At 38.9% G+C, this 16,222-nt stretch overlaps 1 protein-coding gene across 2 annotated transcripts in view; it reads left to right on the top strand.

The window, feature by feature from the left end:
- nbas (NBAS subunit of NRZ tethering complex) overlaps positions 1 to 16,222 on the top strand; it is a 242,479-nt gene that overhangs the window by 11,721 nt on the left and 214,536 nt on the right. For both annotated transcript variants that reach the window (XM_041187860.1, XM_041187859.1), the window contains exons 6-12: positions 694 to 737; positions 2,882 to 3,015; positions 5,748 to 5,881; positions 8,120 to 8,218; positions 8,752 to 8,890; positions 10,239 to 10,301; positions 16,011 to 16,139. In XM_041187860.1, the coding sequence (XP_041043794.1) occupies positions 694 to 737; positions 2,882 to 3,015; positions 5,748 to 5,881; positions 8,120 to 8,218; positions 8,752 to 8,890; positions 10,239 to 10,301; positions 16,011 to 16,139 (742 nt within the window). The remainder of the gene's footprint in view (positions 1 to 693; positions 738 to 2,881; positions 3,016 to 5,747; positions 5,882 to 8,119; positions 8,219 to 8,751; positions 8,891 to 10,238; positions 10,302 to 16,010; positions 16,140 to 16,222) is intronic.

Below are 16,222 nucleotides of genomic sequence, written 5' to 3'. Positions count from 1 at the left end.
CTTGCTTCAACAAGCAGTTGTGCTTTACTGACTTTATCGGGGGCCTTTCAGTTATTTTCTTTGGGTTACTGGATAGACCACTGGAGGTGTTCAACTGTACTAATTTTTCTACCTTCCTCCTGCCCCCACAAAAAAAGTTAGAAAAAAAATCACTCCAGATGAAAATGCAGCTTCTGTTGACTGATTATGGAGAAGTTTGCCACTCATATACACAACTGGCTAATATATTCTATGATTTATTCGGAGTGGTGGGAGAGCGTGGAATGCAACTTTTTCGTCACCTTTCACCCCCCAGTTTTTATTTCTATTCTGAACTTGCTCATTCATGATAGATTTGGTTCCATGCACATTCTCTGGTACCTTATCGAAGTGGCTGTTCTTTACTGGTGAGCATAGATTTTCATCAGAATTTACAGAGGAATAGGAGCCTTGACTGTGTTTAATTTTCCTTTTTTCTAGCCTAGGAATATTGCAGCTGACTGGCCTTAATGGCCCCAGCTGAGGTCAGCTAACCTAGACTGGAGGGTCAATCACAGTCTGTGTAGCTCACTCCGACATTATTTATGAGTTAAATGTGGTTATTTTTAGCTATCTGTTGATAAAGATGTTCTGATGAAATGCTTTGGGTTTCCTAAAATAATTGAAGAAAAGTTTGCATTGTTTAGTTCTTAATTTCGGTAAATTATTTTACAGATCTGCAAGAGATGAATTTGGTTCTATCATTGGAAAATGTATAGGTATTGTATCAATTAAAATTCTTCACTACTGTACTTAAAAGGCCTTATTGGTTAAAGGAATGCTATGTTATGATATGGCTAGTGATATGTGCCAGGTGAATCAAGTCCACAAGGGAAACTTGGCCACGCTATCACAGTGGTTTTGCAATTTGCATTTTTTTGAGAAGATTTTTGCACTGAATTCAGAAGTAATGAGTCCACTAACAACTTTAGAGGTTTTAAAAATTAAATTAAAATACTAACGTATTAACAAAAAAGAATTTAAACGCATACGTAAGACTACAGTTACTTGATATTATAACAAATCCCAAAATACCTAATTAATCTGACTCCCAATTACACACCCCTTTAAGGCAATAGTCCAAAATAGATTTTAAATTTAAATAAGCAACCCAGCAAGGCTACCACAGCACCCGCTCAACAGTGGAATTCCAAAGACTTTTAACACGACTTTACTGGACACAGCAGACTTCAACAAAAGTGGCTAGAGGCTTTTCCCCAAGGCTGCTTTACACAGTGTTCCTTTCAAGATGTTACACAGTCATATCCCTTTAAGCCTTCTACCCTTCTTTATGTATGTTTCTCTCTCTTTAAATGTAAAACCCCATTGTTGTACATGTCTTTGGAAATTTACATTTCCCATAATACACAAATCTTTCATGTCACTATTATGGTCAGCATTTTGGGAAAAATAAACTATGGGCTTTGACTCACTTATCTTGTTAGTTGTACATTACACCATCCCTTTGAAAATCAAACAACCCCTTCACTTATCTAAAACTTATCGAAGGAACCTTTATCCTAGCTTATCCATCTCCATTTCAAAAGGCTGCTTTACACTCAACCCTTGATAATTCCAACCTTGTGTCCTAAGCGTCTCTACTCTAATTAAATCAGTCACACAGAACCATCCTCACTCACACCCATAAGCCTACAATAATATTATTAAAAAAATGATAGTTTTGTGGCAGCTGGAAGATGGGATTTGTTGCCCTTTCCCATGATCTATGGTAATCTATGCCTATGTTTAACTCATTAAGTGATGCAACTATAAAACAAACACTGTAAAAAATAGCCAAAAATAGCAAAATTCTGTGGATGCTGGAAATCTGAAACAAAAACAGAAAATGCTGAGAAAACTCAGCAGGCCTGACAGCATCTGTGGAGAGAGAAACAGAGTTAACGTTTCAAGTCCATATGACCCCTCTTCACAGTGGTTAACCTCCAAAGCTTGATCTTTGAGCACCTTGACTGCTACTTAAAAATCTGTGTCATGACAACTTGTGTGCCCAGTTGAACAAATTCTTTGCATTACACACTCTCTCCACAAGCAACCCTCTTTGTTTATATTATGGCTGGAGGTTTCCATAGCCACTTTCAGCAGACGTGCTTAACTGGGCACCTTTGAGAGCTTTCAAATATGTATCTTTTAGCTTAAACTCAGTCATATTTCAGGTATTTCCAAGTTAGAATGTTTGAGATTCATTCAAATGTTTGCAATTTAATGAGGCTATTGTAAGTTTGATAAATGACTAAAAGAAAAAATTTAACATGATCTGCGCGGTATGTGAGTGAGCACAAGAATGGGGCTTATTGGATAGCTATTTCTGAAATTTGGCACATGTACTGTGGGCTGACTGGCTTTTCTCAGTGCTGTAAAATTCTATGATTAGTGGTTAAAATTGTCTACCTGGCCCAGCTAAATCATAATTCCGGATCATGTTATTTGCAGTGTTCTTTGTTTAAATTAGAATTCAAAGGAAAATTATTACAGCTGTTATAGCTTATTTACATACTTAATGGCATGTGGGGAAACCAGTTTTTATAATCTTTGTCCTAATCACCATTGCTATCCCAGTTTAGATAATAGGTGCAACCATGTTTTTTATGCAGTAGATTGAGTGATAACTGGGATGGTAGAGTCATAGTATTGTCATTCATTATGGAACTGCTTGAAGAAACTGGCACTATTTAAATGATCTATCTAATAACTAATTATTTCTTTACAGCAGTTTTTCAGGCAGTGGAGTGGAAGCCAATTTCCTTTTCATAACATACAGCTTTGATATGTTTTATTAATGGTGAGACTTTTTAGATATTGAAAGTGCAGAAATTTTAGCTTTGCTCTTCATTTCTGTCCTTAGTTCCAAAAGACCCCAACCCCCAGTGGCGTCGTGTGACATGGAGTCACGATTGTACACTGTTGGCTTATGCTGAAAGTGGAGGCACAGTGAGAGTGTTTGACTTAATGGGCAGTGAACTTTTCGTCATTCTACCGGTAACACTGACATTTATTTTATATTTTTCTAAATGTCAAAATGAAAAGTACTATCCTATTAAAGTAAAATGTTTATGTTTTACCTGTTATGGACATTCCGGTTCTGGGAAAATACACCCAATAAATTAAAAATACATTAAAAACAGGGCTCGAGGGAAATTGTTGGGGAAAAATGGAACAATTTAAAATATTAACAATTGAATGTGCATTGTTTTTATGTGGTTATCATCAGGGAATAGCACATTAAAGCAATAAAAATTGAGCCACTTGGTCAAATTGCTTCTGTACAGAAATGTATAGAATGGTAAAAGAACTGTATTTTCTGGCTAAAATGAATGCTTTACAATGCAGCACTTCGACCTTGTTTTGGTGACTATCTTTGCCAATAATCTAAAACATAAATCCCATTCAACATGATGTGGTGTTGGCATTCAAGGAGTCTTAATGCCAGTATCAGATGTATCCCACGCTTGCAATTTAAAAAGGAAGATATCAGCATTTCCATTTGTGCAGGTTGATGCAGTGTATTAGTACTTTGCTGCAGAGGGATAGAACCCAGCTTTCTGGTTGAAAAACAAGCAAGTTAGGGATGTCCTATTTCTGCATAGGATGAGAAAAAACACTGGAGGAAAAGCCTAAGCTGCTCCAGTACAGTACAACACTGGCATCTGCCTGACAATGTGGAAAATTGCCCAGCTATGCCCTGTCCACAAAAAGCAGTGCAAATCTAATCTGGCCAATTACCACCCCGTCATCTACTCTTAATCATCAGCCCATTAATGGGAGGTGTCATTGACAGTGCTGTCAAGCAACACTTACACCGCTATAACCTGTTCATTCATGTTCAGTTTGGGTTCTGCAAGGGCCACCTGGCTCCAGACCTCATTACAGCCGTGGTCCAAACATCGACAAAAGAGTTGAATTCTGAGGTGAGAGAGTTGCTGCCCTTTTCATCAAAGCAGCAATTGACTCAGTGTGGCATCAAGGAGCCCAAGGAATCCTAGCAAAATTGAAGTCAATAGGAATTGGCGGGGGAAAGCTCTCCACTGGCTGGAGTCTTACCTAGCAGAAAGGAAGATGGTTGTGGTTATTGGAGGTCCAACTTCTTAGTCCCAGGACATCACTGCCAGAGTTCTTCCAGGAGGTCCAACCATCTTCAGTTGCTTCATCAATGACCTTCCTTCCATCATTACATCAGAGGTGTGGTTTTTGCTGATGATTGCACAATGTTCACCATTCGCAACTCCTTATATACTGAAGTAGTCCGTGCCCGGATGCGATAGGACCTAGAAACCTTTGTGCTTGGGTTGATAAGTGACAAGTAACATTGATGCCACTCAAGTGCCAGTCCATGATAACCTCCAACATGAGAGAATCTAATCAGCTCCCCTTGACGTTCAATGGAATTACGACCTCTGAATCCCCTACCATCAACATCCCGGGGGGTTACCATTGACCAGAAGCTGAACTGGACCAGCCATATAAATACTGTGGCTACAAGAGCGGATCAGAGGTTGGGAATTCTGCAGTGTGTATCTCACCTTCTGACGCCCCAGAGCCTGTTCACCATTGGCAGGGCATGTGATTGAATACTTTCGACTTCCCTGGATGACTGCAGCACCGACAACATTTGTGTTAAAGCAGCCTACCTGATTGGCACTCCATCCACCATCTTAAACATTCCCTCCACCACCGGCCCTCAGTGGCAGCATTGTGTATCATCTACAAAATGCACTGCCGCAGCTTGTCAAGGCTCCTTCTGTTTGCACCTTCCAAACTGGCAACCTCTACCGCTTAGAAGAGCAAGGGAAGCAGACATATGGAATACCACCACCTGCAAGCTCCCCTCCAAGTCACATATTAACCTGACTTGGAACTATGTCACAGTTCTTTCTCTGTTGTCGGGACAAAATGCTGGAACTCCCTCCCCAACACCACATGGACTGCAGTGGTTCAAGAAGGTGACTTATCACCACCACCTTGAGGGCAGTTAGGGATGAACATTGAATACTGACCTTGCCAGCAATGCTTACATTCCCTTGAATGAATAAAAAAGCCACCCAGACTATTTTGGTGCTTCTCACATCTTCAGGCTCGAGTGACAATCGGCAAATGGTAGCTTCACTATCAGACTAAGCATAATATCTGATTGGAAAGAGAATCATAAAAAAATTAAGGGGTAGGAGAAGAGATAGTTGAAAAATATAGCACTGGTGAAGGCCTCTTTCATGGTGTTTGCCTTTTTTAATGAAGCGATGGCGGCATAGTGGTATTGTCACTTGACTAGCATTCTAAAGACCCAGGGTAATGCTCTGGGAGCCCAGCCTCAAATCCATGGCAGGTGGTGAAATTTGAATTCAATAAAAATCTGGAATTAAAAGCCTGATAAAGACCACAGAACCATTGCTGATTGTTGTAAAAACCTATCTGGTTCACTGATGAAGGAAATCTGCTATCCTTACCTGGTCTGGCCTACATGTGACTTCAGATCCACAGCAATGTGGTTGACTCTTAAATGCCCTCTGAATAAGGGAAATTAGGGATGGGCAATAAATGCTGGCCTAGCCAGCAACACCCACATCCCATGAACAAATTAAAAAAAGATTGTCAGTGGGCCATATTAGTCCAGTATTTGTAAAATATGATAGGTCTTCAGTAAGCTGTTATAATAAAGTATTATGCATTTTCGAATTAAAAATGATAAATATAACATTTTGAATTTTCTTTTCAAGACTGCCAGCTCTGCAGGTGACCTTAGTTATGCTGTGGCAGGGTTGATATTCCTGGAGTCCAATGACAGTGCTCAGTGTTCAACAGAACTTCTGGTTGTGAACTATCGGGGGCAGTTGAAAAGTTACTCAGTCAGGTAAGGTGTAACCTTTTGAGATTAATCTACAGTATTTTGCATGACGTTCCAGCTGTACAGCTGCCATCTTGTTAAACTACTACCAGCTCAACTCACTATTATTGTATGTCAGATGTAATCTCTCTTTCAAGAAAATAAACATCTGAGATGGTGTCATGTGTAGATCTTGATCATTACTATTTTTGAAGTTGCATGCACCTATTTATAGAGATTGTTATACAAAACCGACACCTTGCTGAAGAATTTACTGAAGGCTATTGGTAAATTAAATGAGGTAGTTTTGATTTAAATAAAGCAAATAAAGACTTTTAGCTAATTAGCATTAACTTTGGTAATGTGAAAATCATTAAATAGTGAAGCTTGTTTGTTTTTAGAAGCAGAAATAAAAGTGGCTTAAATATTAATAACCTCTCCAGTATTTCTGTCGATATACATGCTGATAATTTTAAATAAGAACAAAAGAAATAGGAACAAAAGTAGACCATTCGGCCCCTGTAGCCTGCTCCGCAATTCAGTAAGATCATGGCTGATGATCTTTTGTGTCGATTTCCACATTCCCATCTAACCTCAATAACCTTTGATTTCCTTGCCTAACAAGAATCTATCTAAAGAGATAAAAACAAAAAACTGCGGATGCTGGAAATCCAAAACTAAAACAGAATTACCTGGACAAACTCAGCAGGTCTGGCAGCATCGGTGGAGAAGAAAAGAGTTGACGTTTCGAGTCCTCATGACCCTTCAACAGAACTGTTCTGTTGAAGGGTCATGAGGACTCGAAATGTCAACTTTTTTCTTCTCCGCCGATGCTGCCAGACCTGCTGAGTTTGTCCAGGTAATTCTGTTTTTGTTAAGAATCTATCTACCTCTGCCTTAAGAATATTCAATGACCCCACCTCCTCCACCTTCTGAGGCAGAGAGTTCCAATGTCGCACAATCCTCGGGGAAAAAAATTCTTCTCATCTCTGCCCTAAAAGGGTGACCCCTAATTTTAAAACAGTGCCCCCTAGTTCTGGACTCATCTACAAGAGGAAACATCCTTTTGACGTCCACCTTGTCAAGGCCGTTCAGGATCTTGTATACTTCAATCAAATCATCCCTCTGTCTTCTAAACTCCAGCGGAAACAAGCCCAACCTGTCCAACCTTTCCTCATAAGACAGCCCACTCATTCCAGCTATCAATCTAGCAAACCACTTTTGAACCGATTCCAATGCCTTCATGTTTTTCCTTAGACAAGACCAAAACTGCACACAGTGTTCAAGGTGCCAACTCACCAATGCCCTGTTTAACTGAAGAATAACATCCTTACTTTTATGTTCAATCCTTCTCGTAATAAAGGATAGCATTCCAGTAGCCTTCTAATAGCCACTAGGATGTCATATTGTTATCAGTGTGTTGAAGATGCTTTCAAAGGGGCAGCAAATGGACTATTGGGATAAATCTAATATTTCTCAACAAAAGCTTGTATTTCAACAAACCTTTGCGGTATACCTCAAACTTTCTGTTGTCCTTAGGTCATGTTACCTATTGAAGTGATCAGTGGAACTGTGATTTGTGGTAACTAGCGAGCCCAAACAGTGAATCTGCAATCTGAACAGGGCAAGCAACTGTGTGTCTCCTCAACCAATTAGACTGAAGGGTTCTTACTGAGCCATGTAGGAAATGCTAGTTGGAATTGTTAACAAATGTAAAATCTTGTTCAGAAGACAGAATAAAGAGAGGGATAGAAAGATGGGATGAAGGGAGAGATAAAAGAGACAATGTTTTTATTTAAATTTAATTTTAATTTTTCAAATTTTTAAAATGTTTTAAATAGTAATTAAAATCTGAAGGAAGGAGACTCCATACTTAATTTAGTTACTTAATTTTCAGTGTCATAGGGGTTGTTTGGCATGCTGTTAAAATTCATTTACACTTGAATAGGTAAGCCCTAACCTTTTCTGGCTTGATTAGTGCACAGTATGCAAACTTCATGCCATTGTATGCGTGTGAGTGCGGAATCTGTCGGTAAGGTACTGATGTAATAAAGCTTGTGCTGGAGCAGAGCAACTTGGAGGGCAACTTTTTACTTTCCTCGTTTAACTGTGAATGTGCGGATGCCGGAGGTTGCTGTCCAATTTCCTCCTTAATAATAGTGAATGCTGAAAGCTGCAATGTTTACTCTTGTTGCAAAATCTGGGTTATTGAACATTTTCCAAAATCCTGAAATTCCTAGATCTTGTTTTTTCTCTCCCGTGCAGTGTTGGAACCCACCAAAGTTTCCAAGAAAATCACAGCTTCAACTTTAACAGTCATTATTCTCATGGTGTTATTACAGTGATCTATCATTGTGGCCACAGGTGAGTATACTTCTGTGCTTTTTTTTAACGTGTTTTTGTATTGTTGGTAGGTAAACAGAAATGTCCTGCTTCTAATTGAGTTAGGCACATTCTTTACCTAATAAAAATCTTTCCTTTATATATGGTCAGGCTTCGGACTGAAATTGCAGCCAGATTCCAATGATGTCAAAAGAGCAGATTAATATTAACTTATTTTAACTTTTCTTCCTGCCCGGTTGTTGCCAGGTAGAGTGTGTTAAAATGAGTGCCAATATTGCACTAAAATTTGAATTACTTTACAAAGAGTAGCTAGGAAGGTTAAAAACAGTATTTTAACCTCTTGTGTAATTTTTTTTTGTACCCTCTCCTCATTATCAGAAAAATCCATTTCGTAAGGGATATTGTTTGGAGCATAGATGTAAGAATCATGTAAGAATATATAGTTGAGCTAAGGAAAAGGTAGTGCACACTTTTTTTTTGAAAAGTACTTTCTCTGTTCCACGCAAAAGCAATTCTTTAATACTATGCTAAGGTCAGAATTTATAATGATACAGGTTACTGCTGGTAGGAGGCTGTGAGACCAGTGAAGAAGGAGTTTCTAAAGCTGCCAGTTATGGAATAACTGCCTGGCGAGTTCTTTCTGGTGCTCCATATTACAAGCAGGTCACCAACTATGAGGATGATGTCGGTGCTGTAAGTGGAAAATTTATTTTTCTGGCTTTTTAAGCAATATGTTTATTGCATTAACAATCATATGTGAAATAACTTTGGTTACGTTTTGATATAAAATGTAATGAATGCCATGTTACCCATAAATTTCGCAGGTTAAGTAAAATGTTAGAGGAACTTTTGATTCTTTTGCACGATCATTCATTTAAAGAACATAAAACTGTGGGATAGTACAGTGCTGAAGGAGGCCATTCAGCCCACCAAGTTTGTGCTAGCTTCATCGAAGAACTATCTAGTTATCCCCACTCCCCACTCTTTCTCCTTAATATTTTTATCAAATTCTTTTCTGAAGGCTATTATTGAATCTGTATCCATGAGAAAGAATGTTGATAAAACCATTTAAATTGTGTGTGGTTAATGTCCTTCAAGGTCAAGGATCAGGATTCAGCATTATTGGTAAAATTGAAGCAGAATATGTTCACATTGGAGATGGGTGCTGCTAACACCTCTAAAAGAAACTTGCACTGTTAAGGGAGTTACGTTACATGATAAGCTACTTAATTGGACAGTAGGGAAACACCTCACTGTGATTTGTGTCGATACTGTAAAAATAAATGTGGGATATATTTTTGGGATCACCCATAAAAAATATTAATCAGGATTAGAGGTAGAATTTTTCCTTTCAAGATTGATATTCAAATTTTGTACCCATGCTGCTTCTGCATTTCATGGGCTTTAGTTTTGCTAACAAACCTAATAAATGCCACTTTACAATATGACTTTTAAAAGTCCATATACACAACTTCGGCTGCACTGCCCTCATCTACCCCCTCTGTTGCCTCAAAAATCTCAATCAGGTTAATCAAATATGATTTTTCCTAAAAAAAAATCTATACTGATCTTCGTTTATTAGTCTATACTTGTCCGTTAATGTTCCCTTTATCATTTCTAAAAGTTTCTCCACTACTGACGTTAAACTGACTAGTTTGTAATTCTATTTTTTCCCCCTTTTTTGAACAGGTGTGTAAAATATCCAATGCTTTGGCACACCCACCTGTACCTAAGGAGGGTTGGAAGATTGTGGTCAACACCTCCGGAATTTCTACCCTTGCATCCCTCAGCAACTTAGCATGCATCCCATTCATCCACATTATGTATTGCCTGCTTTTCTATTACTGTGTCTTTGTTTCTTTCATCCAGTATCTTGGACAAACCTCATGTTTGCCATTGCTTTGGCAAAGTCTACTTCCTTGGTTAACTATGTACAAAACTACTCTTTATTGCCAGAGCAAACTTTTTTTCAAAATTTGTAAATCATAACATGATTATTTAACTTCCAATGAATAACCTGTATCTTGTGCTTTGTTTTCAGTCACAAAGAGGTTTATTGAGGATGCTCAATTTTCGTGGCTTTTGGAGACGAGAACCAAAACAGGTACAATTGTGTGAAAAAGTGATCATTTAGTGTACTGAGTGTGCTAGGGAAATTTCAGTCTTCTTTACCAGCCTCTTTAAAATTTCAGCTCACAATGGGGAAACACACCTAATGTCATAAGGCTCAATTGACTTCCGGGCAGGAAGGCTGGCCGCAAGCCTCACTGCCCCAGACTTGATTGGAGGAAGGCGGGAGGCACCGGAATCTCCACCCCACACCCTTCCACCTGATCACATGGCCCATCCCCTGCCTGCAGACTCACCTCCAGCGGGGCTGGAAGAGCATTAAGTTTCACCCTTTATATCTGTCTTCATGGTAGAAGGCACAAATAAATTCCAGAAATAATGGGCAACTAACAGCAACTTGGGATTTATATAGCATCTTTAATGTAGCAAAATATCCCAGGTGCTTCACAGGAGCATTAGAAAATGAAATTTGACACCAGCAAGGAGCTGTTAGAACAGGAAACAAACAGTTGATCAGTGGGAGGTTTTGAGGAGCATTTTAAAGGGAGAGAGGTAAGAATTGAATGAGGGCACATGGGCAAATGTGTTGTACTGTAGATCCAGAAATGCAAGTTGGATTGAATGCTCATAATAATGGTATTATTTTAGAAGTCTTCCAACATTTGGTATCATAGTGCACTTATCACTTGCATGCATACACATACAGTTTCTCACTATTGAATGATGGCTTTAGCTTCTAGCAGTTGTGTACTTTTTTCAGCCAGCATAGAACTGTGAACTCATATCAGCCCAAAGCTACCACTTACCTGTTCTGTGGACATTTCATTTAATTAAATTTACTTTGTTTTGTTTTGAAGTACGCTTGTCTAAAGTCAAGTTGACCTTGCACTTGGGATGGAAGGTCTTGCTGTCTGGTCATGACCCATTAATTATTTTTAAGCCATTTTATTAAATTTGGAAAAACGTGTTCATTTGATTGCAGTATTTCTCAAAGGTCAAGTGAGAAGTAGAATGTTATGAATTGCAAACCTTATCTTGTTATCATTCACTCAAAGGTTGCTTAAGTATTACTTTCATCAATGCCAAAGAAATTAGTTATGTACTTCAGCCTTATGGTTGCAATAGGAAGCAAACCTTCAGAGTCATTCCTGTCATTAGACTTGGTGTGGCAAAAGTGGATGATGTATTTGTTCTGTATTTTCAGGTAGTGTTATGTTTCGTCTTAAGATAGAAGCATAGAAAATAGGAGCAGGAGTAGGTCATTTGACCCTTCGAGGCTGCTCTGCCATTCATTATGGTCATGGCTGATCCTCTATCTCAACTTCATGCTCCTGCTCTTTCCTCATACCCCTTGATGGAAATCTATCTATTTCCTTCATAAGTATATTCAGTGACTTGGCTTCCACAGCTTTTTGTGGTAGAGAATTCCACATGTTCATCACCCTCTGAGTGAAGAGGTTTATCCTCATCTCAGCCCTAAATGGTCTATCCCGTATCTAGACCCTGCCCCCCAGCTAGAGGAAACATCATTCCTGCATCCAGTCTGTCCAGCCCTGTCAGCATTGTATACGTTTCAATTAGATCCCCTCTCATTCTTCTAAATTCCAGTGAATACAGGTCTTGTCGACCTAATTTCTCCTCCTACGACAGCCCTGCCATTTGAGGAATCAGTCTGATGAACCTTCACTGCACTCCCTCTATGGTAACTATGCCGTTTTGTAGGTAAGGAGTCTAAACCTGCATCTAATGCTCCAGGTGTGGTCTCACCAAGGCCTTGTACAGCTGCAGTAAGACATCCTTGCTCCTGTACTCGTCCTCTCGCAATGAAGGCGAACATACCATTCGCTGCCTTAACTGCTTCCTGCATCAGCATGCTTGCTTCAGTGATCGGTGTACAGGGACACCCAGGCACCTTTGTACATCAACATTTCCCAATCTATCACCATTTAAATAATACTCTGCCGTTCTGTTTTCCTGCTGGAGTGGATAACTTCACATTTGTTCACATTATACTGCATCTGCCATGTATTTGCCCACTCACTCAACTTATCTAAATCAAGTTGAAACCTCATAATATCCTCCTCACAACTCACATTCCCATCAAGTTTTGTGTTGTCAGCAAACTTGGAAATATTAGATTTGGTTCCCTTATCCAAATCATTGATATATATTGTGAGTAGCAATTACTGATCCCAGCAGTACCTGAATAGTCACCGCCTGCCACTCCAAAAAAAGACCCATTTATTCTTACTCTCTGTTCCCTGTCTGCTAACCAATTTTCAATCCATGCCAATATATTACGTCCAATTATGTGCTTTAATTTGCATATTAACCTTTATGTGGGACTTTATCAAAAGCTTTCTGAAAACCCAAATATACCACAGCCACTGGTTCTCCCTTATCTATTCTGCTATTTACGGTTTATCTTTGAGAAGTGTAGATTAAAGTTATGGGAGATTTAATTATGATGTTTGATTCTTATTCAGTGGAGGTCAGGCAAGCAATATAATCTCCTTAAAGTGAGGGATCAACAGATGTTGTGGGAGGGAAATCATAAAATATTCAAACCTAAGTTCAAAATGGAGCAATCCTTACTGGCCTCTTTTCATTCTGAAATTTGTTTGCATAACTTTCAGAAAATAATGACTAAGTTTCTTCAGCCCTGTATTCTTCAAATGAAGCAAGTGCCAATGCAACCATCTCCAATCTTCAAAACATCTGTACTGTACCACTTGTGCTTTTACTACCACAGAATCTATCTGCATTCTGCACTTTGACAAGCTATCATTAAGTCCCAAGACTGTAGTATGCAGTAAACCAGAAGCTAGTGAGGGAAGCTGGGTGCCACAAGAGAAAGACAAAGTTCCAGGCACTTTTTCCAGCCATTGAGTGAACTTTGTTCTTCTTGCACCAGTTTTGCAATCACGATTACTGAACTTTTAGACTCTGCATGGTGAGTTTTAGAGGTTGTTAAAATTCTTGAGATACTTTTCCTGTCTTTCTTCTGGTCAGCCAGCTCGAGATCTGCTACTTTAACTTGCTACAAAATGGGTCTGGATTGTAATCTGCACTTGGTCTTGGTGAACTTTTGTCCTCTTCTGAAAGCAAAATCATATGAGAAAGTTCAATCTCACCACTAGAGGGCAGTGCACACCACTTCCCTTAATAGACACCATTCATTGGATTAAGCAAGCATGATATCAAGAGAGAGACAATCATTCAGTGTTTTCCTGTTTTGGAGCCCTCAGTTAATACTGAGGATAATCATTCCCAAACAATCATGCGTTATTATGATTGTTGGCCAGAGCTGCCAAATCAGTGAGCCTAATCAATAGATTTGAATGCAGGTTTTGATTCGGATATGATGAGTCCAGATGGCTTGCCATTAGAGGATTGAGAAAATTACTTTATGGATAATCATAGAATTGAATAAGCAATTGATGTCTGAGTGTGCTGGCAGTGAATTGGGAGAAGTGTGGTAGTGTCATCAGTGAACAAATGCCCATTTTTTATGCTGCTTGTGAATATACGGCAGAATTACTGAAGAAGAATGAATCTGAAATGCTGATGTGTTCTGAAACGCTGATTTGTTCTGAAACTTCTAACTTGAGTCCATTTGCTAGTCAACTATGCCAATTCATAGCCAAGAAATAAACTGTCAACAATAGTGACCTTTTTTTAAAAAGTGAAAGGCTTAAAGAGGACTTTCTAATACTATTTATAGCATTACAGTGCTGTATTACTATTACTGTTAAATTGTGTTTATAAGTACTTGTGTTGGTGATTTTAAAGTTAAAAGACATTGGCCCAGGTTTTACAGCTGGAATCGCTGCTCACCTATTAAAGTGTAAAGCGGACAGCAACTTCTGCCATCCCTACATGCAATTAAACACAAATCAGGAAATTGCTGCTCCTGCAGAAGATTCACTATAACGATATCTCCCTAAGAGTTCACCATTGAAATGCACAAAGCACATGAAATTGCTGTACTTATGTGATAGATACACTTGAGACATACCAGAGGAATTTGGGGCTTGTCCATTCCAGTATACTATATGTTCCACTATACTATAATGAATACTATATATTCAATAGTATATTTTTAAATGCCATGAAAGTGTTATTTATTGCCAAATGAACTCTGTCACTGAAAATTTTATTTTACAAATATGGAATGTAATGCCCTCAGATTCCTATTGTTTAAAATTGTTTTTTTTTTACTTTATCTTTTGGTCTCTGTTGGATCCTGGTCACTAGTTTAGTTGGACTAATGGTTCTGGGTTGCACGCTTGTTTTGGAATGACTGAGTTGGTACCATACTCAGAGCAGATCAGCAGACAATTCTAATGTAGAACACGTTCTATTTATTTACAAAGGAACTCAGCAGCTGCACTTGTGTACTTACAGCTAAAACCCTGTCAGTACATTACAGACTCTTACCCTAGACTACTAACTGCAGACTACTAAGATAGCCTGTGCTACTCTTTCATTGGATAATAAGATCATGTGATCCTCTATTATAACATTCTCCTTAAAGGTATATTACACATAAGATTACCACAGTTTCTTTTATCTTTCTCACTTGACCCCATCTAAATTCCATTTTGTCATGAAGAGATTTTTGTCTATAATGTTATTGGAAATTATTTTTAATAAATAGTGTTCTAGTGGGGTCTGTGTCTATATGTGCGTCTGTGTGTGCCTTAATTGGATTAAAGCCAGCTGGTCTAGAGGCTTTGATGTATTGAAAGAAGTAGGTTTGAAATGGTAATTAGATAAACATGGGCCAGAAATTTCCACCCATCGGTGGGGTTATGCGGGGGAGGGTGAAACCCAATCGGCGCTTTCAATCGGGGACACGCCACTGTTTTATGTGGGTGGGGCAATTAAGTCACGCCTAGCGTGATGCTCGCCCGGAAGTGCTGAGTGCTCCCTGTGCAGGTGGGGGTGGAATTCCCTGAGAGATTCCCTGTGCTCTTTCTATTTCTGTTAGTATTATTTTAAAAATTTATTTCCATTCATTGTTTTATCCCCACCTCTTAGCTTATTTTGATCTTTTCTCCCACACCGTCCCCTCCCCCTACCCCACCCCCACTAGGGCCATCTGTCACTTGCTTATCCTGCTTTCTACTCTTAATGTCACCATTAGCACCTCCTTTCGCCAGTATCACCACCATCAACACCTCTTCCACCTTTTGTTTATGACACCTTTCGCAACCTCTCCTTTGCCTCCACCTATTACTGGCCCTCTATCCAGCTTCGCCTGTCCCACCCTCCTTAAACAGTATCTATGTCACCACATTTTTACTTCTCTTTAGTTCTGAAAAAGAGTCATATGGACTCAAATCATTAACTCTTGTCTTTCTCTCCACAGATGCTGTCAGACCTGCTGAGTTTCTCCAGCAATTTTTGACTTTGTTTCAGATTTCCAGCATCCACACTATTTTGCATTTATCCTAATTACCCTAATGTTTGCCTTTTCTATCAAACAAAATAACAGCATGGGTGATTGGGCAGGTTCTTTTATTGACTATAATAGACTGCATTGACTTGTATTTTTCTAACATGTGGGTCACCTGTGGTGCTCTCAGGTACTTGAAAAATAGGTTTTATGAAACTATTAATTTTGTGTTGAGGATATATTGATGCAAGTGTATTCAGAATATGAGCAGTATTTTTCCTTGTCTGGTATTGTGTGACAGTATTATTCACTATTTTTTGTTGCATGTGTCCTGTTTTTCAGGATGGGGTTTTCAAAATGAGTTTGTCTCCTGATGGAACACTCCTGGCTGTCATCCATTTGTCTGGACAGTTGACTTTTTGGGAGCTTCCTTCCCTGAGGCAACAGAAAGAATGGAGACAAGATGTACAGGTGAAATTTGCGTTCTTTCTTTTTAATACACGGAATATATTAATTGAGCTCCGTGATACGTTGCTTTTAGGTGAAACAACGCA

Source organism: Carcharodon carcharias, chromosome 5 (genome assembly GCF_017639515.1).
Source record: "Carcharodon carcharias isolate sCarCar2 chromosome 5, sCarCar2.pri, whole genome shotgun sequence".
Lineage (NCBI taxonomy): Eukaryota > Metazoa > Chordata > Chondrichthyes > Lamniformes > Lamnidae > Carcharodon > Carcharodon carcharias.
This window is presented reverse-complemented; position numbering and strand designations above follow the sequence as displayed.